The following is a 23,358-nucleotide window of genomic DNA, read 5'->3' as shown; positions in this document are numbered from 1 at the left end:
CTCCAGCTCTCCGCATGCGGTAATGCCAATACGACCCCCACCATGGATCTACAATACCTGAGCCACGCCGAGCCTCCATACCTTGGCGTGGACGTGGCGCGATCCCCCGGCGCACCATACGTACTGAATCGGGCCTTAGCTTGGAAAATTGGTTTTACACGCTGTCACCTACGGTGCGGTGTACTGTACAGTTTCAACTCTGGTACAGTACAATAGTAGGGTTATGCACATGTCCCCCCCCCGAACGATAACCTATTCCGGCCTAGCCTTGTCCAGACTTTCCAGACTCCTGACGAACTTCCTTGTTCGCTATCAGTGTAACACTGTGACCATGTGTTGGTCTGGGTCATCACGTCGTGGGGTTGAAGGGACCTATCGGCGCGTAGCCTGTGGATTCGGTCTTTTGGCCCCCATTATCCTGATTTGGAAGAGCGTCGTTTCGACGCTAGTGGGTGTTTCCCTGTTTATCTTCCATGTTTCCCAGTAGGTCGTGCTCGGAGTACTCCGTACTAACTGCTATTAATGGATTACCCTGAAGGTGGTTCACAGATAGATGTCAAGAACCATATTTGTTAAACATGTACTACACAGCTTAACCATGATGCCGGGAGCAGTAATAGTGAAACCTCAAGCCTCCCAAGGAATATTCGACCAATATTCGCCGACGTTCTCTATCTATGCGGCTCTAAACTACTTTGGGTATAGAGTGCGAGAAGTGCTGGCATGCACAACTTTATTTTTATTATTTCTTTTATTCCTTCTACTTCCAATCGTTTTCTAGACGTTTTCGGTCCCCGACTTTTCGTCCTTGTCCTAAGTTTGGGTCGCACGGTGTGCATCCCTTGGGCGTAGGCATTGCTTGGCTGGGTTGAATGTTAATTGTTATTTAGCCCCTTGGTCACAAGAACTTAAACTATGTTCGTGCTATTTGTGGAATTTCGTCAGTGTCACTGCTAGAGCTTCCCTCTAACTAGTTTCTGCAGTCTTGAGATTTTAATTTTTAGTCTTGTCTTAGGGACTAAAGCATACAGAGGGCTTGGTATGGCGGGGGCTGGTTTAACGAACTGCAAGACCCTTATTCTATTTCTGGTGCATAGCTCGTACATTCCAACAGTATAACTATTGCCCGCGATTCCCCATCGCCCGCAAGGCAGAATCGTTTCTCGCCCCCCGCCATTCCAACCCGCCCACATGTCATATCTACCGTACTCGGCACTCCAAAATAGGATCCCGTCGCTGCGTATTCCTCACATCTTCGAGAACGGCAATATGAAACGCCGTCCACTTCTCGCCTGTCCACGTTCCACGAGTGCGGCTCTGTCGAACTAATAATAACCCGTGCAGGATCGACAGCCTCTCTCGCGTATAGGTTCTATTCTTGTCTACCCACATGGCCGAGCTGTCGTGTTACCATGGAATGCATATTCGAGTTGGACGGTACTTGGGGCCACGCAAGGTGGACAGGCTCTGCAGCGCATGTCATGATCGGTCTCAAACCTAATAGGATTGTGCATGGGATACGCGGAGGAGGACGTCGTGTGCTATGCTCGTCTTAGTCATACGTGTTTCATGTTTGTATCGCTCGGCAGAGTATGCAGTAAATGATGCGTGAGTGTTCCGTGTTATACAACAGAAGGATGGAGAAGAAATGTCGAACAAAGTCGGCACTGAGGACTGGGTTAGACCTGGTTTTGAAGGCATGAAGTCGCATTTGATTGAATATGGGGATAAATCTCCTTGTTGAGGTTGTATTTACCTTGAGTCGGACTTGTTTCATCTTGAAGAAGTGGTTGGCCATTCTGAGGCTTAGTTTAACTTCACTATCCAGAGTGCCAATCTCATCGGTTGTCGGATGATAGGTGAGCTTGGGGAAACCTAACAGGGAACTAACGGTAAGAAAGGATCAAATCGAGGCAACGTGTCTACCCGCCTTCCAAGTTCACAGGAACATCTAACACTATACATACCTCTTTGGTGTCATATGGATTTTCACTGATTGAAACCTAGACTTGAGACAGGACTCTCCATTACCATGGATGCCATAGTGCTTCATATGTATAAAATAGCATTCCCATGCAATTTTGAACCACTAACAAACATCGCGCTCAGTGCCTGACCCAGCGCGGCAATCAAGAAAGATAAGATATGACCCCCAAACGAATGTTGGAATCAGGTCGATACTCGACAACACTCCCTGATATCACTCACCACTCACCACTCACCACGCTCCCATCCAAGTACGACAAGACATACAGGGAAAAAAAGGAAGAACCTTCAAGCTGGCACCTATGCTGGATGATACCCACGAAGAAGAAAAGCAATATCAGAAAAAGATAGGATGGAAAAATGCAGAACAAAATTCGTTTGATATAGTAAAACGAGTGGACCTTTTAGAAGAAAAAGATTCAAACACACAACTATGCGTTAGTTTGAATAGAAAAAGAGGTTGGTAAGACAGATAGAAACGAATGGCCCGTGTATCATCATGCTTCTAACAGGTTGACATGTGGTATCATCGAAAATGAAGAAAAAAAATAAAATAACAGGGAAAACGGAGAACTGTGCTGCGCTGGGCATAGAGAAATGTCGAACAGGAACAGTGATGTGAGTAGAAAGTAGAGCTCCAAGGTATCAGAGATGGAAATTCGTTACGCGTAAATATAGGTTGTGTTTTTCCAGTCCAGAGGGTTGGAGAAGAATGGCATGTTGGAGATAGACGTGACGCAGCATGGACAGTCGGGATGGCCATATGTATCACTTAATGCATGTTATATACCCTCGCCTAAGGGCCCTGCTTTCAAGAATCCCCAGGACCCAAGGAAGGTTAAATGATCAAGCAAAATTTGACCTTCGTCGTCGTCCTCGTGTACTCCCAATCGGGCGCTGTGCAAGGACTTGACGGAGGATAGGATCATCTTTACTTTTATCAACATGGTGAACACGGACATGTCTGTCCAAAACGCAAAATTAGTTATTCGGTTTTTGAAGCCTGACCCAGAGGAATAATTCAACTCACCGTTGAAGATTGTCTGGCCGAGGATATTTATGCTGCTGATCCGGACAGAAGGGACATACATAACCCGGTGAGTTATGCACCAGGCCATGTCGCATCATCTCATTTTTGCGCTTGAACCCTTTCCCGCCCATCCCACGAGGACAACCATCCACGGGACAGAAATGGGGCCGGTCTTGCGAATGCACATTCGCATGAGAACTGGTGGTGGGTTTACAGTTAGGGGTTCTATCACCATTTTACACTTGGTTTTCTTTTGACCGGGCACGGTCATTAGCATCTACTTACTTGAGCAAATACTGAGTCTGGAATGGCGTTGCGGTACACCCGGGATGGGTGCATTTATAGCTGCCCGTCGCTCCGGCGCCGTTCAACGGCGCGGTGGCACTTAATGGCGTTCGTTCGCTGGACCCTGGCGTGGGAGCAACCTGTTCTGTCGGTGTGGGATAACTCGAGAGGGGGCTTTTAGCCGTCATGGGGGATGTGTCGTATGGTGACGGTACATGGTGCGGGGTGTCGGCCGCTGGCTGGGGTGGAGGCGGTGGGGGTGGGGGAGGACCGCGCCAGAAGGCAGAGGAAGGTTGTGATGCGGGAGATGGATTGTTGGAGTGATCCTTGACGCTGATAGGAGAGAGATGGGAGGAGAAAGGACTGGGAGGGATATGCGATGGCAGGAATTGGCGTGGGAGTTGACGGTCATGCGGGGAATCTGCCGAGGTCGCAGACCCCGGACAGGACGAGTAAGGGTATGGCGGAGGTAGCGCATTGAGTCGAGTAGGAGGAAACTCGCTGGGTGAAAAGCCACCGAGGGCGGATTGGATGGAGGGGAGGGTTTTGGTGTTGTGGTTTCCACCAGCCGAGTCTGGAGATGCGCCTGCCGTTGAGGATGGAGGAGATAGAGATTGCAGAGATGGCAAAGACACGCGATGACCTAGCTCGGGAGATCGTTTGAGCAGGTCCGGCGAGGGCCGTACGGGAGGGAATTCCGTGATGGACTGCAGGCGTGGACGCTGTCGTGGTGAGACAAACTCACTTTTGAAATCAGATGGCGGCGCAGGCGGGGGTAGCACCGGGGGCAATGGTTTCATATGCGGTGATATTGAGGTGTGGCGGTCTGCTTTCTCGTCGACTTGCAATTGAGGTACTCCCTGCTCCACCACGGACTTGAACTTGGCCTCCTCGTCTACCGTAGAACCCGGTCCAGCAATCGGTTTCGATATAATGGTTGGTGCTGGTGCTGGTACTGGCGTTGGAATTGGCGGTTTTTGCACTCCCATTCCATTTCCACTGCCACCAACTGCACCTCCTCCTCCTCCTACTTTATCCCAACCGCCCAGTTGAATCCCTTCCTTCTCGCCGGGTCCATCGTCTTTCCGTGACGGGGGTGGGGGTGCATTCCAATCCACGGGCAACCGATCCTGCTTGGGCGACCAGTCCGAGTACGGATGATCACGAGCATGCGCCGCGACCTCCGGACAGTCTGGCCCTAAATAGCTCATCAGTACCGAGTCGCCGTGACGCGTTTGGGTCTGGGTTTCCGGCAGGTGCGGCTTACGGGAACGGTCGAGCGTTCCCTTGGGATCTTTAACGGCGGGTTTAGTGCGATTCTCGTCATTGACGGTCACGAACGGTGGAGGAGGAGGCTCGTCTGGCCCGTACTTGGGCTGAGCCGCCTTGAGCGGCGGGGACCGGCCCATGGCATCGTCCGAGTCATAGATGTCGGACGTCATGGCGAGTCGAGGGATGCATAGAGCACGATTGCCTCTGTGCAGCTAGGGAGCTATTGAGGTGAACTCGTAGCGGTGATATAGAGCAGGTCGACCGGTGTACACCATCAAGAGTGAGATATTAGAATGACGGGCAGTAGCGTTCTGGTAGGAGGGGCTCACTCTCTCTGTCACGAATGTTAGTTTAAAGGTGTCTGCAGGGGGTTTCACCAATGGCCAGATGGAAACATTGACTCGAGAAAGAAAAGAAGCACGAGTTGTGGTGCGAGTCAGAGAAGACCCAAGATCCAAGGTTTGAGGCTCTGCGCGGGCTCGGGATCTAACCCAGGCGGACACGACAGAACGGACCCCAACGAGAGCTGTCCACCGACACTAGCGAAGTGACCTAGCCCGAGGGTTTCTCTATCTGGATCTAGATCTAGACCTGGATCTAGATCTAGACCTGGATCTGATCTGATCTACTTGGAGAGGGAGGAAGAAGAGTACAAGAAAAGTGAAACTCCAAGTCCATCGGAGGGGGAAAGGGAGGGGAAAGACGAGGAAACCTTACCTTTGGGAGAGAGGGGGGAGGAACTTGGGGCGCGGCTCGGGAAGAGGGGAAGGAGGAGACGAGGAGAAGGGAAACCGGGTTTAAGGATGAGGCTCAACGGGACCCATTCAACATGGAAATGATATCAAGGGGAGAGCGAGAGTTAAGAAAAGTGAGAGAAGTCCCGGGGAAGAGGCTCTGGAAAATGAAGGAGGGGGTGGAAAGTGCAAGACTACTCAGCCTAAGCGCGATAGGGAAGCACCAGGTAACAGAGTGAAAGAGCACGGGCCGATTAGGATGCGGCGCGAAAAGCCAGCAAAGCCGCAAAACGAAAAAATAGTTCTGCAGCGGGGATTCGGGGATCAGATCAAGTTCTCAAAGGGAGGGGAAAGTTCGTTAAGACTGCAGACCAAAGAGGGAAGGAGTACTGTCAAAAATGGAAAATTGAAAAAAAAAAATAACAAGAGAGCCGAAATTGCGCAGAAGAATGAGGCTCTGAAAAGAGTGTGGGCCTGGTTCCGAGGCTCTCTTTCTTTTTTATTCCCCGCAGGAAACCTGTCACTTGCTTTAAGAGGCGAGAAGTGGAAACGAGAACTACTTGAATATTATATGGAATCCTAGTATCCTGGATTCCTAGATTCCCCTAGACTCTAGACTCTAGATTCTAGACTCTAGACCTCTACACATCCGTTACATTCTCTGATAATCCAGTCGTTTTTATAGATCCAAATAATGGATCCCGACTCAGCCTCCAAAGCTATATACACTTTAATAGTTTTCCATGATCCATAGCCAGCTATCGTCACCCTCGTCGTCACTGCCTCGGACTGGACCCGAAAACCGCTATTCCCACCTCGACACTCTCTCCTGACCACGGCAGATGATCGCAACCCTTCAAATCCATCAAATGCTTCGGAGGATTTGGAAAAGAATAGCTGGTCGTACACTTGACTTTTCTGCCCATGGTTTGTTACCCTTTTCTCTTCTTTCTCCCTCTCACCGTCTCCTTCCTCTAGGCTCCACCATTCTTGCCCATACCCTCGCTTTCGCTTTTGTGCGTACGGCCGATACAAATCAAACGGACCTCGGAGTCTTCAACCGGGGCTATCGTGGCCGATGAGTGGGCACGCCCGTTATGTTCTCCACTTGCTTTTCAAGACATGCCAACCCCCCCTTTTTTTTTCTGGTTTCCCATTCTCAATTCTTACTGTACCGAGTACATTATGACTTTCTCGATGCTTGACCCGTATAATCCATTACATATTATTTGTTAAGCTGGCTGATTTCCCAACCCCGGCCTTAAACCCAGCTAGGGAACCTGCACGACTGAGCGTTCTCCACTTTTGTAGTCTTTTTGCGCCTACCAACAACCTTTTCGAGCGAGACCTTCCGACCTTTCCAGCCTCAGCCATCCAAGCCCGTAATTCTGATATCCTATGATAATCCTTTTCGAGTGTTTTGACTTTGAACCTACCAATTCACTAGTGATCTTGACTCTGGTCCCCCCAATCTCTCGATTTCCCGTCTGCGACAGCTGCTGCTTGTGCTGTTTCCCTTTCTCCCTCTCGAGTTCTGACCTCATTCCCTTCTCCTCCTACCGTATCCTCCATCGTCATATCATATCCCATGGCCATGCCTAGCCTTGTCCGACCCGCCTGGCTCCGAAGGATTGCCAACGCAACATGATCCACGTTGCGCGTTTCAGACGAACCGCCTTGTCTTGGCCAGTTGTACTGTCTAGCTCTGGTCTGATCTGGTTCTGCACCCTTGTCAATTCGCCGGGTCATTCTTCATTCTCCAGACGCACTCCGTCCACCGTCCTCCGTCCTCCGTTCGCCATGGGCATCAGCAATCAACATTCTACACCTTCCTATCCTATCATGCGATTCCATTCATCCATTCCCCCCCCCCCTCTCTCTCTCTCTCTCTCTCTCTCTCTCTCTCTCTCTACCACTGCGTCTGCTTCCAGAAAGGAAAGACGCGGCCCGCGCCGAGATCATTTGCGCAACGCATGGGTTTTCCTTCTCTGGCGCACCGCAGCGGCCTAAATTAAATTAATCCAGCCTATGTAACTCCAAGTGGCGCCGTGCTAGTCCGACCCAAGTGGGGTTCTTCACCCCCTTCAGGCCTTGCTGGTCACCCACTCACGGACTCACGGGCCTCCCCTCGATGGGTCCTCGAGTCGTTTTGTACGACTCTCGGAGCGCTTGCTCGTTGGTTCTTTCTTTTTTCTTTTTCTTTTTTTCCCTGCTGGTCCTCCTCCCTCAGCCTCACTTTACGTAGAGCCGCAGGGCCAAGGTAGCCTCATTCCTCGCCCCCCTCTTTCTTGGAACCCCCCTCCAAGATAATAAGAGCAGCCTATCATAAGATCGTGGGCAGATGACATGTTCCCCTTTGGAACGAGCGGGAAAGTAAAAAAAAAAAATAACATAACATAAAAAGTAAAAACCAACTTTCCTCGCCAGTCGTCTCGCGCCATAGGCATACCATGCCGGGTTAATATGGGGGGAGAATTCACCCAGAGCACTGTTAGTCCATGATCGTGACCTCCCCTCTCTTCAACCCTCAGCAAACCATCGAATCAGCGACGGTTTCTTCGACGAGGGTACGAGGTCGTCGGTGTGCATGGTGGCGCCGCATGGACGTGATAAGGTGGCCGCCAACCGCAGGAAAATACGGGCGCTTCTCGACTCGCGACCAACGTGGACCGAATAAGGTCAAGTGCTGACATGACCCCGCTAGCGCAATGGAATTTGCGAGGAAACGAATTAATAACTCCGCTCTGGAGGCTGACTGTACCCTCTAGTATGGGAGGGTCGAGGATTATGTTTCCGTTGCTTTTTTTTTTAGAAGTGATGAAGGGCGAGAGGTTGGTCAATATATACATATGGCACCTACGAAGTATATACTACCAAGTACTCTTAGTCCTTAAATATGAAGATAGGATGTACTGCAGACATAGAGTCCTACAAGCCTCACAATGCAACTACTGATCCTGAGATCCACAAACGATAATCCGCCCACTCTACATATGACTGTCATACGTACGTATCCCACGGGAACCAAAAAATCAGACTCTCAGCAATGACAATCCAACCGATGGAAGCTCCCATCATCAATCTTCCCCCTAACCCACGGATATATCCACAGACTACGAATTCGCAACAACTTCTCCATCCAGCCCGATACACGGAAGGGGAGCCTCGTAAACCCCCAAGCCCAGAAACCCAGGAAACCCCTCTAGCGTACCTTCTAGCCTTCTACTGCAATGCACAACTGTACAGAACAGCAAATCCACCCCTCTCCAATCCTCCCCTACAACTGGACCACACTTGCCAAGTAAATGTATGGCGTCTTCCCTCAAATCCTTCTACTTCTAGTGCACACACCGTCCTGCACGTCTGAAGCAACCGGAATGCCGCAGTGGTCGCCAATACCCGCGACTAGGTCTGGCGATCCTGCGAACCGGGCCGCAATGCGTTGCATATACGGAGCCCCCCTCCAAGACTCTCGCTTGACGCTTGGTGATCTTGATAAGTGATAATCAAGTATTTTGGGAGCGTGTGAGTGGAGGATTGGCCTCGGTGGATGGGGGGATTCCGGATGTAGGCATTGGCGTTGGTTCGGGGGAGGTCCGCATATTTGCATCTATGTGGTCATTGTGGTGTGATGTATGGGGACCCGACCACGCTGTGAGGTTTAGACAATGCTTGTCAGATAAGGTGGCTTTATTGATTGAGTTTCATTTTTTGGAGGGGTTTGATGTGCTTCTCATTTGTTTGGGGGTGAGGGGTGTGATATTAGCGAGTTGGATGTAGAGTGGTTGATGCTAGGCTTGGAAGCTTGTGGTCAAAGCCCTAGGTACTGAGAACCACCTAATATCGAGGTGAGATGTCAGTCAGTCGTTTGGCTAGCTTAGTCTTTCATACAAGTAGTGCTTCTTGATAGTAGTATGTAGTCATACTTCCGTAAACCTCGTAGAGCTCTTACAATCGAATCACTACCCTGGTGGAGCCACGAGTTTCAATTACGAGAGTGATTTACACCGCATACATATGCACTGGAGGTACTCCATCGACTGGGCTACATCATAGCGGCTCTTTCTTCCAAGCGAGGCTCAATACGAAGCGGTGAGAGGAGGCAGGAAGGACAGATCACATGACGCCAAATCACCTGACTATGCATGATCATTGATCTCGGTCACGTGGAATCAAAGAGCAAACAGCACAAACACCCGCTATACGCCTCTCGAATCCCGACGCGACCGCGCCGCGTCCCAGCGGTGAAGCGCGCAAGGGACGGAACTCTTCAAACCACACCGCAATTCCACCCTCAACAACTCCCTCCTCCTCAACTAAACCCTCTAACCCAACCTCTTCCCCACTCCATTCACCTCCATCTCTCCAATTCCTCCCCCTCTCCCGGCAATGACCAGAGAGACCACTCCGCCCACCGCCATCCCCGCCACCAACGCTGCTCGCGAACCACCTTCCCTCCCCGCCTCCCCGCTCCCCAAGCGTACGAAAACGAACGACAACGCCGACATGACTGCCTCCAATGCCCCCGTGACCTCTATCCAGCAGCAGCTGCCCCCGCTGTTGATCAAGAAGCTGGTTGACTCGGCCAAGGCTCCCACGCGGGGCTCTGCTTTCGCTGCGGGGTATGATATGTATGCTGCCAAGGAGACGGTTGTCCCGGCCAAGGGCAAGGCTTTGATTGATACTGGTATTGCGATGGCTGTGCCGGAGGGTACTTGTATGTTTTGACTGTGTTTGGTTGGGATGGGCGTGGCTGATTGCTTTTTCTTTTGTTGCAGATGGCCGTGTTGCTCCCCGTAGTGGTCTTGCCTCGAAGCACTTCATTGATACCGGTGCCGGTGTTATCGATGCTGATTACCGTGGTGAGGTGAAGGTGCTGCTTTTCAACCACTCGGATGTCGACTTCCCTGGTACGTGATGATACGTTGATTCGTTGTTGAATAGTGACTGACACGGTTTTGAATTTTTAGTCAAGGTTGGTGACCGCGTTGCCCAGCTGGTTCTGGAGAAGGTGAGTGCCTTATCTACCATCGAGATGTTCTATTGAACTAACATGCCTGTAGATCTACACCCCCGAGGTCGCCGTCGTCGAGGAGCTCGAGGAGAGTGTTCGTGGTGCCGGTGGATTCGGCAGCACTGGCGTTTAGAGGTTGGAGTGAGATGAGACGAAAATGAAATTTAACGAATCGGGTTCTGAGGTGGACAAAATGCATTGGAGTATATCTAGAATTGGCGGTCCTTTGCTGGATTTTAATGAATTCACGTGTTGAGTACGACTCACAAGATGAGAGTCGAACTCGAAGATGATATTTGTCACATTATCATTCTAAATTATAAGACCCGGCCGGCTTCATTGTACTGGCGATTGAGCGCTTTCCATAAAGCCCTGAGAGAAGCTTTCAAGCCCGGTTCGGAGCAAAGCTTCCTTATATCCTCTTAATCTCCCACTTTACGCTCGAGAGCTGATACGCTGTGTCCACAGACGAGAGGGCCGCTAGGACAATTCTTGAGGTGAAAAAGCGAATTTTCTCAATCTTTACATTGTTTCGTATCTTCTAACATTCATTCATCTATATGCGATTCAAGATGTAAAAGCCGGTAGGAGCCATAACGAAATCCTCCACTTATAATCCGTCCTCTGTTTCCTTTATAAACCCATTATGCCGTCTATCCATAATCATATCCTCTATTGCAACTGTGCCGGAAGATCTTCTTTGCACCACTCCTGCACTTCAAACTGAGCAGGAGGATCCCGCAGGAATCGCGTATTACGAACCAACCGCACCTCTGCAGCCTTAGTCCGTCGTAGATGTTCACGCTTCTGCTTGTCTTCAGCACTCACATCCCCATTCTGGGCTGGGACATCTTTTGCGAGTTCCGCATCGCGAGCCTCCATCGTCTGCTCAAGAACGCTATGCATGCTTGAAAGAACCTTGATGGTAGACTGAGCTAGCGGGAGCTGGCTGGACGGGACGTCGTCCGGCGACACCCAGGAACGGGTGTTGCGGAGACCGTCGCCTGCAGCGTCGACGGCCTCGCGTAGCCGAGCTACCGTCAGTGCGGCGAACATGTCACCGGTTCCACTGAAGAAACAGTCCAGGGCGGGGACGTCAACCCGAAACAGGCGTGGAGAGCCGTCGGACTTTGTTGTGGAGCCGATTACCGTCAGGAAATTCTCTGGCGGACTGGGGGTAGATCCGGAGGTTGACAGCTTGAAAAGCTGGACGGAGGTGATTATAACGTGCGGTACAGAATAAATGCGATGAATGGCAGTGATTGCTTCAGCAAGGGTGGCCAGTGAAGTAATTTTGATGCCGGAGAGGACTCTGATGGTGCAGGTTAGGTCTCGGTACTCGACTTTACCGTGAGGATTAGCCCGCCTGGACAACTGTGATTCACTTACTCGGCTTCAAACTGGTTGGGTAGGATTAAATCGGCGTGGTGGATGATATTCTTGTAGGCGGGGACGACGTCGTCGTTGACGTATAACCGGCCTTGATCGCCCATCACGGGGTCCAATACTAGGATGGTCATCAGCAATTGATCAGATGATTTAACCAGAGAGGAGAGCTAGGCTTACCCCAAAAGAAAGACCCCGGCTTCTTCTCGGCTCTCTGTTGCAGATCGATGCCAATGGCGCCCACGGCCTCGACGGCGGCTGCACTTGGCGCATAGCCGGAGAGCATGACATCAAAATCGGTCAAGTTACTCTGGCACAGGCCTTGATAGAGATCTGAAATTTCTTGTGCAGTCGCACGGGTGCCCTTGAATTGGCGATAGCCGGTATGGTTGCCTAAATATCCAGGATTAGCGATGCTAATGCTATATCATCGGAATCTGCCCATTGGGAGGTTTCCCGCGGAGTTGCCTTGATAAGGTTGAATCATTTAGAGTAGTGAAAGAGTTAACATACTGAAATTGACTGTATTCAATGCGGCAACCTCGCAGCCCAAGGACTGCATGACGAAGGTCGCCATTGTATTTCCCACATGGCTAGGAAAGATGTCAGCTTGGACGTCATCTTCGGATGACTGGATGACTCCACACGGAGGGGAAGGGCATAGAGCACATACCCGTAGGCAACCTGGCGAGTTGATTAATTATTTGGTCAATATGGACAGTGTTTGATAGATCACTTACATGGCTAGCCACGGCCAGCACCCGTGTCTCTGGCACGAGCGAGTCAGACATGATGAATATGGAGGGGTGAAGTTCTTGGAGAGTGTGGGGGAGGAATGGCCGCGGAGTGGCCGAATTTCTTCTTACCTAATTGGCCCCGGAGATTGAGGCTTCACCGGGAAGACCCAGTAAAAAGGAAAAGAGTGGGTGAATACAAGGTTTGATAAGGGTTAGGATGAACAATTGCTAGATCATCGTAAAAAGTAAAGTATAGTAGAGGTCGCGTGCCATCTTCGAGCCTCAATTCCTGCCTGAGGGTTGTTTTTTTTGTTCCCGTGACTCTCTGATATCCTCGTCCAAAGTTCCAACCGAGAGACTAAACAACTGCCCCTCCGGCTCCTTACGTCGGGTCGCACGCCCGCGCCCTTTTCATTTCCTCTCGAAACACCGACATGGTCCCACAGTCCAAAATTATGCGAGAAGAGATCAAGAGCAGAGATCACCATCTTTAAATCTACTTGAAAGGAAAGAGATCAGCATCCGATCATCAGCCATGCTTTGGGAGTGGTTCACAAAAATAATTCCATGGGCTGGTCTCGGCCTCTTCGATCGTCTCTCATCAGCAATCCTTCAGGGCCATGCGACGAACCATTCCTTTCTGAGCATCACCAACGTCGACGAGGAGGACCGCGCGATGATGCTTGGCCCCTGCACGATGCAGCTGCCCCTGAACCCGCTGAACCCATTACCCGAATGGCGACTCCACAGAACGCTCTAGTCCCGGCAAGACCAGCTCTTTCGGGGCCTAGCGCATCACTACAGGCGTGTTCTCGGCCTTGGCTACTCTGTCCATAGGAAACGAGCACTAAAATTCAACTCGGTCCAGCTTAGTGCTCCGTGCCCGACCCGACTGTGCTTCGTGGAGGTTTACTAGTACGCCTGGCCGTTTACTCCCTCGTGGTGGTCATCCTTCTTACTCCCCCAACTCCAACGCTGCAAAAAAGGGTGTGTTCAGCCCTCCGTTGAACGACGTCTGACTGCGCCGGTCGAATGTCCTTCTGATCATCTTCTTTTTCGCCCGGCTGGGGGCCCTGATGAAAGTGTAGGGTCATGTTGGATCATTCATAACGCTCGTGTCGCGTTTTTCTTTCTCTCGTCGTCTGTCTATAGCCTGTCGTGGCTACGTCGCTCGCTTCTACTACGAATTCTTCGTCACTATGGATGCTGTCGCCCGCTCAAGGGACTGCATCGGCAGTTCAAATGCCAGAAATTCATCACTCTCTACGATTTCCTACTCTCGTTCATCTTCGCGCTCCTGGTCGCGTGCCAGCGTGCCTCTCCGACCTGCAAAATTCCTTGGGCTACTTTACCATGGTCTCTTAATTATAATGCTTATTCTTTGTTTCTCGCCAATATCATCACTGGCGCAACCAACAACCGGCATATCAGATCTAACCCCGGATGGCCCCCGATCGGCATTGGGGCCTAGTGGGGAGATTAACCGAGTTGATCATGCCGAAGGATTCTGGACATTCCAGCCCCGTGAAAACTCACAAGTCAATGAAGACAGTAACGAGTTGGAGCCCATTCCAGGCATTGATCGCAAGGGTGGCTCCTTGCTGCAACGAAGCATTGCGACGGCCGACAACTCGTCATCTAGCGAGCTGCCCTCCGCATTCGACACCCTCTCTAATAACTTCGCCAACGCTACCTGCGTCGCCTTCTTTGATAATTTCCGCTCCAACTCGTCATTCATCGACTGCCATGCAGTGTCGCTCCTTCTCAGCAATTCAAACTCGTTTTTCCACACGTTGACCTCCGCCGTGGCTACCTCTCATGTGCTCGACGTTGCATGCGCGCAATCGGTTGACAAGTGTTCATCGATCATGAAATCACTGGCCAAGGAAATGCTCCAAGATGATAATTGCGGCCAGGATTACGAGTCGAACAATGGACTTGTTCATAGTGTTTATCAAGAGTTTATGGCATATGAACCTCTGTACCGCGCCTCCTGTCTGACCAACCCGGACACCAAGGACTACTGCTTCGTCGATGCCGTTACCAACACGTCGGCCCCGAATGATTATAATGTTTATTTCATCCCCACTGGCAGCACCTTGAGTTCGTCGGGGAATCTTACCTGCAACGAATGCTTACAAGCCACTATGAAAATCTTCGCCAAATGGGCCACCGTCGACGACCAGGCTCTCGACACCACTTACGTACCGTCTGCTAAAGTGGTCAATGGTTACTGTGGCTCCAAATTTGCCACTACCAATGTCACTGTTGGCTCTGACAAGGTGACCGTCGGCTCAGGACAGGCGATGCAATTACCGAATTTCAGGCTTATCGCTTCGTTATTTGGCATCGTTCTCGGGACCATGATGGTGGGGGTATTTTGAGCGAGGCTTGAGCTTCGGTCATTCTTTGGACATTTCTACAATCTTTTGTTTATATGTATAGTTGGGTCGCTCCTTTGCCCTTCTCTTCTCTCCTTCGGGAATACGGTCATGTGTGATGCCAGCGAACAGCGTGCCATTTCAGTTGTGTGATATACATTTTTCTTGTCTATTACTTAATACTATTTGTATATTTATCTTATTGTGTGAGAAAATTCTAGAGTAGTATCTGGGTCATTTGCTCTTGCAAGAGAATTGCAAGTCCAATGGCAGTCTGAAAGTCTGAACATGAGAGCCAGAGAAAAGATCTAGCCAGATATGTTCGACTCTCTTACTTTTGAAAGGTCTCCCTTGATGACTTAGGTATCATCACTTGGTATATTGCTTAACCGGTGATTTATCAGATGATTCTGAAGTTTGTCGGCCTTCTGAACTCCCACTGTAGATCGCGTACCCTTATTTTTGATTTGTGTCCATGTCTCTGTCATTCAACCAAGCTCATAACCCCTCGGGTAAATGTTTAGGAAGTCTAAATTTATGCATCATGCAGCAAGCATTGCCTCACATCAAAGGGGGAAACGGCGAATTACCCTAGGAGCAGACACATCACACCGGGTCGATGGTGGAACGGCGATCCCTGCTTAGATTCAGCCCCCAACAACCCTAGTCGGCCGCCAATCCTAAGCGCTTTATTAACGGCCGCTTGGCGGGATGTTTCGGAGGTAATTTGCTTGTTTTTCTCTTCCCCCACGCGCCATGCCTCCTCATCATGTCTGTGCCCCAGGCTCTGCGAGGCAGCCCATCTGAGCAGATTGCAGCCATCCTACCACTAGCCGAAGCCTTATATGACTCCACCAGCCGTGAGCCCACACTCATTAACCAGGCGCGTAATGAGCTTAGTCTGCTCCGATCGGTGGTTGATACGACGAGGACTTTGTTGACGCTACTATGTGTGGACTACACAATTGTAGCACTGGGTCAGGCTCTCGACGGTTGTCGTGTAGCTTTGTTAGAGCTGGAAGAGCTTCATCGACAGGCGGGCGAAGTGGGCCCGGTGAATACACTGTCCGATATTCGGGGGCGTTTTTCATCTTTGATCTTTGAGATCAGTGTTATAAATGCTGATATATTGATGTATGTTGATCCTGGGCCAGCTTTCGAAGGAATAACACCGGCTCTGACATGCAATTTTAGATCCTCGCAAGCCAATGTCAACCGTCTCTTGCAGGGCTACATTGACGATGTTCGAGCCGGGAAGCGAGAGTCTGCAATTGTCTCGAGTGTTCTCGATGATGCTTCCCCTAAGAGCGAGAAGGATGAAGCATGGAACAAACTGCAAAATGAACTGCACGATATCGGTATTGTACCCGAGTGGTCGGACCAGGACCATGGCTATATTATTTCAACACTACGGAATGCTGTAGACAAGGAGCACCTCCTGGAAGGCAATAGACAAAAGGCAGTCCCATCAACGAGATTCTCACGGTCAAAACAACCAGCTTTGCCGCCAAGGAATTCACTATACAACACAACCCCTACAGGGGAGCAACTCACGCTTCCCCTTCGATCACAAGAAAATCCAGAAAAAGGTCTTTCCGACAAAGAAGTGCTGCTCATTGCAGAAGACTTCCCAATCCCAGTCGCAATGGAGCTCCAAGATACGGAGGATACGGAAAAACAAGCACTACCAATCGACGACTACCCTATTCCTTTGGCTATGGAGCCATTCTTCCCAGCAAATACAATTTTCGATAAACAAGTCCTACCGCGGGAAAGCTTACCCATCCCCGTCGAGTCAGAGACCAGCATTGAGAATAGCCAGGAAACCCGATCACAGAACAGCACTTCCGTGAACAGCTCCGCCCGGCCAAAGTCAATTCTTCGCAGCAAGAAGCCCAGCATTGTGAAGCGCATGAAATTCAAGCTTACCGGCAGTAAAGAGGAATTTGTGACGTTGATTCAAATGGGTGGACTGTATTCCGTCAAGCTATCCCTGGACAAGGGTGCAAATGTGGACACTGTCAATGACGCAGGAGAAACCGCTTTGATGGTCGCTGTTTCATTTGGCCACAAGGATATCGTCGAGCTACTACTCGAGTACGGTGCAGATGTTGATAGGAGGTCAAACAAAGGCGATACAGCCTTAGGAACAGCCGCGCTGATGGGCCGAGAAGATATCGTTCAAATCCTGCTTGGGTACGGCGCGCGGCCCGACGCGGGCGAAGGTTTAGGAAAGACGGCGCTTTCGCAAGCTGCTGCTTCTGGGCACGAGAGTATTGTTCGGTTACTGTTGGATCGGGGCGCTGATCCGAATGGACTATGCACTAGTGGTGATACTGCGCTTTCACGAGCGGCATTCTATGGCAATCTGGACATTGCACGGCTTCTGTTGAGCAGAGGGGCAGATATTGATAAGACAGCGTATCCTCGGAAGACGCCGCTTTGGAAGGCTGTTCATCAAGGAAAGACTGATATGGTCAGCTTGTTGATGGAGTTTCTCGCAGATCCGCTGAAAAAGGACGTACATGGCCAATCGCCATTGTCGATGGCATCCTCGCTTGGGCAAGCCGAGATGATCCGCATTTTCCAAAAGTACGGGTATCATGCCACTCCATTGCAGTACCCCTAAGGAGTAGGACTGATGATATAGCTGTTTGGTATATATTCGGTTTGTTCATTGGTCATGATACCTATCTAGCTTTCCTATTGTATTTACTCGATGTGCTCTGCAACAAACGCAGCAGCATAAATATCTATATCTTGCACAAAACCATTCAACCTCGTTGGTTGCCAGCCCAACAGCTGCTTGGCCCGCGCAGAAGATCCTCGGAAACTAGTGCCCATCGCTTTGGAAAATAGATGTCCCCCATGTCCTTTCAGCTCCACCGTGCCCGTAAAGCCCCAAGTGGAAGCCAGGGCAGTAAAAATATCCCGCATGCTCTCTTGGCTGGTCACCAGATCAAACACTGGGTATACTCCCGTACTTGGGAAGATGTGGACTTTCTCGATTGCCTGGACAAAAGCCTTTGCCGTATCGTCGACGTGGATCAGGCCAGGTCGTGAATCAGAATCTAGTGGGATTTCCACCGCCTTGGAGCCCTTCTTCGCGGCTTCAAGTACTGGAGTGATATAGGATGCCCAAATAGTACTTTCTCTGCCGTATATTAGAGCAGGTCGAAGAATCATGATATCCAGGACATCCTTTGTCTGGAGAACGGCTTGTTCCATCCCAACTCGCCAGGCAACCAATTCCTCCGGGGCCGTATTTGCTCCTTCCCCAACGATATCAAGATCATTCACGGGCTCATTAGATGAGCCATGGACCCATGTACCCGAGCAATAGATATATCCTATCTTCGAGGTCTGAACACCTCGGACCTTGGCTGCATCCGTGCGCTCCTTGCCCACTGAAACCACATCGGCGAGGAACTTGTACGAACCAGCATCGGCACCAGCTACGTCCACAACCACGTCGATGTGCTTGGAGCGGATGACCTCAAGATACGGGTTTGGTTGATTTACCGGGTCTGCGCAGACAATCGGGATGATCTCTTCTCTAGCCAATTGCTTTGCTTTGCTGGCGGTGCGGGTCACACCATAGACGGTATGTTGTCCACTCTGGACGAGGAGATTGGCAATTTGGCGACCGAGATAGCCTGTTGCGCCGAGGATGAGAATTTTGGGCATATTGAGCAAGTTAATCTGTTCACTGTAGGTTGATCGTTGGAGGTGAATAACTAACTATACGAGGTTAGCGGGGGCGGGGGGGCTCATATATACGAGCCCCCCAACTAATGATTGATTTCCCTCTCATTCAATGAAAGTCCGGCTTGAAGCTAGAGAAGAGGAATTAGGAAGCTAAAATCCGCTGGAATTCTATGCTTTTAGTAGATATCGCCATCAGTACTTCCAAACCAGGTCAATGGTAAAGACCTCGGCACGGCCAACCAGCCATCAGCGTCTACTATCTCCGCAAACTCCGCATTGCTCCCGGACTTTGGGGCCTGACGATGCGGTTGCCGGACATGATGTAGGGGATGAGAAGAGAACGTGTGAGATAGTATGTTATTTTTTTTGCTCAAGGTTAAAATACCTCGCAAATACAGACCCGATGAGGTGAAATTCGAGTGTGATTTCACTGAATCCGTCTAAAGAAGGGAAACGGGCCCACCAGACGAAAAAAACTTCAACTTGTCTAGAAATACTCACACAGGATATGTTGGACTCATCTCGGGCTTGTCAGGTTTCTCAATCCACGTTAGCTAATTTGTCGAGAGAAGAATAGTGCCAGGATGGTTTTATAGCATATGTGGCTGCAGGCTACAGCCATACAACCACTGTGTTCATTCCCCCGTTCACTGGGTTTCATCTTTCCTCATTTCACTCATACAAATGATCTGAAGAGTTAACGCCTATGGTAGTTTTACAACGACCTCGAGTCGCGTCATATAACTGGAACCGATCTTTGCAATGCAGGATTCCTGCTCAGCTTTCTGGTGCCCAATTAACATGAACTGCATTGTGTCCTCTTCATTCTGGTACACAGCTCTGCTTATCAATCATAAACAGTTAACTAAAATACCAGAAAATCAATGCCTCATTAGGCTCTCTTCCATAAAAACACTGGCACCTTGGCACCTCATGACTCCCTCGGGTCAACATTCCTACCGCAACGAACGCTAGCGTGGCATCCCCACTCCTCTTTCCGCCCCCAACCGCTCAGTGCGGATTTCCTTGCAGACTCCACACGCCCGAAATCCGACCATGCCATTCAGGTAAGGGTTGAGGGGCAGGAATTCATCTGCCTGAGTCATGGGCCTCGTATATAACCCTCTAAAAGCCCTTCGTATCTTATCCCGACCTATTTCCTGAGAAAATCGAGCCTGAAAGTCCAAATTTCTACTCTTTGTTGACCTTAATGAACTCTTTCAACATGTCGAGCATCACTGCTTCTGGCCTTCTGGGCCCCGTCGCCGTCCTCAATGGTTGGACCTTGGTCATGGAAGTATGGATGTACGCTGCAACTATCCCAGTTTACAACCGGATCAAACCTACGAATCATACCACCAAGAGCCAGATAGATGCGCAGATGCCTCCCGCTGCGCGCTGGAAGAGGGATAACTTTAACCATCTCCTCGAGCAGCCAACCCAGTTCTACGCGATTGCACTGGCGCTGGCGATTGCCCGTGGTGGCAAGATTGATGAATTGGACTCGATTCTTGCTTGGACATACGTTGGCGCACGCGTTTTGCACAGTTTGGTCCAATCCATCACAAATACTATGATGGTGCGCTTTACGCTGTTTGGATTCTCTTCGAGCATTCTGGCGGTTATGACTGGAAGACTGGCCATGCTTGTTTTCTAAACCATGCCAGAGAGAGCCGATAGGGCTTGTCCTATTGATTTCGGATCGGTATGTTAGTGATGACACAGAAGGAGACTGGAGTTCTATGACTGATATGTTCAAGGGATGGATCTAGAAGTCGCTGGTATATACTCATGCGCCCCCCTTTGCGTGAGCTAGGGAGGATATATGTATATAGTGTAAAGGTATATCGAAATATAAGATGTAAATATGGCAATCAAAACCACTTGATTCAACTGAGCCCCAAAATGTCGAAGCAATCCATTCAAGTATATCCATAGTTACGTAACAGCAAGGCAAAATATAAACAAGCAAGTATGCATCACAGATGTCATGATAGAAGGAAAGGCATGGCTCTTAACGTTCGTCACAAATGAGCAAGAGAGGTTGGATGATATATGCGCGGGAAGAAGGGTAGATTAGACAAAGCGCTAAGAAATTGAACAAAAGGAGGTCGGTTTTTTTAAGCTGGATTAACTTCTTCTTTTGAAGCTATCCCCAAGGGCAACCCCCACCAGGCTCTGTGGCTCACCACCGAAGCTGGTACCGGGATTTGTGACAGTGGGAGAGCCAGCACCCGAGATAGGACTTTGGGCAGCCTCACGTTCCCGTTTCACACGGAAGTAGCCCAGCTTAGCAAAGCGGCTGAGGTGAGTCCAGAAATGTCGCCCTACTGGGTGAACGGCAATCCGGTCGAGGAGATCCACTGTCGCTTCCCGTACGACCTGGTCTGGATGGAAAAGACCCATGCTGATGTAGAACAGCCCTGCCTGGTTCTCAGGGGCGACAGTCAGGAGTTGGCAGATACCAGCGTAATCCTTGACAGCGTGAGATAGCGCGAGGTAGATGGCACCTGCTTCGGCGTGGGACAACTTGAGGGACCGAAGCCGGTCATGGTGATGGTGGATATCAGGTCGCTGAATTGGCCTTGCTGGGTAATACATCGCCGCAATGTCTTGGATATATGAGTAGTATGAACGGGTATTCCGCCATCCCTCAATTCGCGAGACGGAGGCGGAAAGCTCGCGTTGCTTAGAAGCCTCATCAGGCCAAACGTATCCGTGACCCCTGAGAGATGTAGGGTCTGTTGGGTCTGTCTGATGGCCCGTCGGACTGTCAGGTGACAACTCTTCACCGGGTCCAATTATATAGAGGTTGGAAGCGCCATAAACAGCTTCCTCGAATGCCGCTGCAACCCGAGTAAACTTGACAATATAGGCGCGCCACTTCGCCCGAATCGCATTCTCCCCATGGCGCTGGGTGATACTACGGAGAATGTCATCCATGAATAGATTGTCCCCTGTAGGATCTGGGTGTGTGTTTGAACCTGGATTTGGCAACAACGCATTTTGCTGTTGGAAGAACAGAAGCCCTTCCGTTACCGGGGCAGGTTCGACATGGCTTGAAATCTTCATGCGACCTGTCGGTAGATCACACAGGACATCCCACCACTCGGGATGATTGGCAAAGGTAGGATTCGTTACACCGGCAATGAAACCGGGAACTTTGAGGAGATCATCGATCTTCGTCAGATCGGTGTAGGGGAAGGCGTGTCGAGTGAACCCGCGTAGGATTCCACCGGAAGCAAGTGCACAAGCTGCGAGAACAGCTTCCGCCACCTCGCCGGATGGCCGGTTGTGTCCTAGGAAGATCACTCGTTTTTGCGTGAGGATAGCGTTGATAAGGACAATAATAGGGTGTGTAAAGGGACCGCTGGTCGTCAAGTGAGGGTGACTCGGAAAGGGCTGCGGGGAGGTGGCATGAGGCCCAGCGAAAGTCTGTACAAGTTTGACGAGAGAGAAATCGCCAACAGTTTCGGGCCAGATGGCTGTGGGAATTTTGACAGGGATGGGGATATCGTTATAGACCACTTTAGACTCGTATTCATGTGTGTCCCGAGGTAGAACGTATCGGCTCGTCTTCTTTGGCGATGGAGGACACTCCCCGTCTTCCGCCTCTTCTTCCTCTCGTTGGCGAACCATTTGTTCAAACTTCTCGATCAACATGTCTTTTGTGTTACTGGATTGTAAGATGTGACGCTCCAAGATCGACATCTTCGGCATCAACGAAAGATCCATGTTGTTCACCGCATCATAGAGAGACGCAAGCGTTTCGGGGTAGGGTGATTTGAAGTAGTCTTCCAGGGCTAAGAGCAAGAGTGGCTGTCGCATTGTTAGATTTAGATCATACTTTAAGAAACGAATGAACCCACTTTATAAATATGAAGGAATGAATGCCTCGTACAGATTGCCATGGCCTTGACGACGGCACCACTATTTGTCTCGTTAGATGGAAAGCTTTGCAGACGCAATCATGGGATGACCCTACCGTCGGACAGTATTATCCTGCTTGGTATTCACCAAGTTCAGCACATACATTAAGGGCGGACCCTCCCCGCCCTCGTCGTCGTCACTGCTGTCCTCCTCGGAGACTTCATCTGGATCTTCCTCAGACATACCCGCCGTCTCCTCGTTGGCACGATACCTTGACTTTCTCTTTTTCTTCTTCTTCCCGGCTTCTGACTCGTCCTCATCCTCGCCGCTCGTGTCCTTATGCAAGAAGAAAATGGTCCAATCTTGACTTCGCACATGGGTCTGATCCGGAAGCATCAGCTCTGCGAGCATACTCTCGTCGCCACTGATTGCCGCCGGATACTGGTGTTCCATGATCGGACCCCGGTCGATATGGAAAGACGCTACTAGAATGTATTCCACATGGCGCTCCGGCGAATCCAACGGATATTGCGCCTTACACCGCCGTGGCCTATAGCCTGCCGCATTCTCGGTCGATGTGCGTCGAAAAGAGGCATGCGAGCCACTCGGGGACCGTCCAATGAAGGAGGCTGCGGGGGAGAGACGAGGAAGTCCATTGGTCTTAGCGTTGGAGGTGGACAGAGAGTCGTTCGACGGTCGATAGGGCAGCGTCGACGCCATCTTCGAAGGGATTGAGGGAGTACCGAGACGGGCCAGGGGTTAGGAGAAGGAACTGAAGGACATGCCTTGTCTATAGGCCTCGAGAGCGAAAGAAATCCCGACCGGAGTGGTGTTCAATGCTGCCAATGCCAATCACCACAGGCCGGGAGTTCAATGGTTCAGGGGGTCGGTTCAGAAAAAGGGCGATCTCCACAGCGGGGGCGATAGGCGATAACAGATGCAGTACAATACTTTG

The 23,358-nt window shown here is 50.5% G+C and overlaps 9 protein-coding genes across 9 annotated transcripts; 4 read left to right on the top strand and 5 right to left on the bottom strand.

Moving 5' to 3' along the window:
• Window positions 1-3,297: 3,297 nt before the first annotated feature.
• Window positions 3,298-4,743, bottom strand: N7496_009490 (uncharacterized protein; the record flags this gene model as incomplete). The annotated part of the gene is made up of 1 exon (XM_056702404.1): window positions 3,298-4,743. The coding sequence occupies one exon, from the start codon at window positions 4,741-4,743 to the stop codon at window positions 3,298-3,300; it is 1,446 nt and encodes a 481-aa protein (XP_056551404.1).
• Window positions 4,744-6,750: 2,007 nt separating this feature from the next.
• On the bottom strand, window positions 6,751-7,056 carry N7496_009489 (uncharacterized protein; the record flags this gene model as incomplete). The annotated part of the gene is made up of 1 exon (XM_056702403.1): window positions 6,751-7,056. The coding sequence occupies one exon, from the start codon at window positions 7,054-7,056 to the stop codon at window positions 6,751-6,753; it is 306 nt and encodes a 101-aa protein (XP_056551403.1).
• A 3,937-nt stretch (window positions 7,057-10,993) lies between these two features.
• N7496_009488 (pyridoxal kinase) lies at window positions 10,994-12,498 on the bottom strand (the record flags this gene model as incomplete). The annotated part of the gene is made up of 6 exons (XM_056702402.1): window positions 10,994-11,633; window positions 11,711-11,828; window positions 11,888-12,100; window positions 12,221-12,300; window positions 12,381-12,391; window positions 12,448-12,498. The coding sequence occupies 6 exons, from the start codon at window positions 12,496-12,498 to the stop codon at window positions 10,994-10,996; spliced, it is 1,113 nt and encodes a 370-aa protein (XP_056551402.1).
• A 481-nt stretch (window positions 12,499-12,979) lies between these two features.
• Window positions 12,980-13,204, top strand: N7496_009487 (uncharacterized protein; the record flags this gene model as incomplete). The annotated part of the gene is made up of 1 exon (XM_056702401.1): window positions 12,980-13,204. One exon carries the CDS (start codon window positions 12,980-12,982, stop codon window positions 13,202-13,204), a length of 225 nt encoding a protein of 74 aa, XP_056551401.1.
• A 439-nt stretch (window positions 13,205-13,643) lies between these two features.
• On the top strand, window positions 13,644-14,828 carry N7496_009486 (uncharacterized protein; the record flags this gene model as incomplete). Its single annotated transcript, XM_056702400.1, has 1 exon — window positions 13,644-14,828. The coding sequence occupies one exon, from the start codon at window positions 13,644-13,646 to the stop codon at window positions 14,826-14,828; it is 1,185 nt and encodes a 394-aa protein (XP_056551400.1).
• Window positions 14,829-15,594: 766 nt separating this feature from the next.
• N7496_009485 (ankyrin repeat domain-containing protein) lies at window positions 15,595-17,454 on the top strand (the record flags this gene model as incomplete). The annotated part of the gene is made up of 2 exons (XM_056702399.1): window positions 15,595-15,959; window positions 16,020-17,454. 2 exons carry the CDS (start codon window positions 15,595-15,597, stop codon window positions 17,452-17,454), a joined length of 1,800 nt encoding a protein of 599 aa, XP_056551399.1.
• Window positions 17,455-17,537: 83 nt separating this feature from the next.
• N7496_009484 (NAD-dependent epimerase/dehydratase family protein) lies at window positions 17,538-18,512 on the bottom strand (the record flags this gene model as incomplete). Its single annotated transcript, XM_056702398.1, has 1 exon — window positions 17,538-18,512. One exon carries the CDS (start codon window positions 18,510-18,512, stop codon window positions 17,538-17,540), a length of 975 nt encoding a protein of 324 aa, XP_056551398.1.
• Window positions 18,513-19,758: 1,246 nt separating this feature from the next.
• On the top strand, window positions 19,759-20,190 carry N7496_009483 (MAPEG family protein; the record flags this gene model as incomplete). The annotated part of the gene is made up of 1 exon (XM_056702397.1): window positions 19,759-20,190. The coding sequence occupies one exon, from the start codon at window positions 19,759-19,761 to the stop codon at window positions 20,188-20,190; it is 432 nt and encodes a 143-aa protein (XP_056551397.1).
• Window positions 20,191-20,663: 473 nt separating this feature from the next.
• Window positions 20,664-23,123, bottom strand: N7496_009482 (AFI1/MesA family protein; the record flags this gene model as incomplete). The annotated part of the gene is made up of 3 exons (XM_056702396.1): window positions 20,664-22,352; window positions 22,403-22,463; window positions 22,519-23,123. The coding sequence occupies 3 exons, from the start codon at window positions 23,121-23,123 to the stop codon at window positions 20,664-20,666; spliced, it is 2,355 nt and encodes a 784-aa protein (XP_056551396.1).
• Between the last annotated feature and the right edge of the window lie 235 nt (window positions 23,124-23,358).

Source organism: Penicillium cataractarum (assembly GCF_028827025.1).
Source record: "Penicillium cataractarum strain IBT 29864 chromosome Unknown utg000008l, whole genome shotgun sequence".
NCBI classification, from domain to species: domain Eukaryota; kingdom Fungi; phylum Ascomycota; class Eurotiomycetes; order Eurotiales; family Aspergillaceae; genus Penicillium; species Penicillium cataractarum.
The sequence above is the reverse complement of the archived record's forward strand: the minus strand, read 5'-3'. Positions and strand labels throughout refer to the sequence as shown.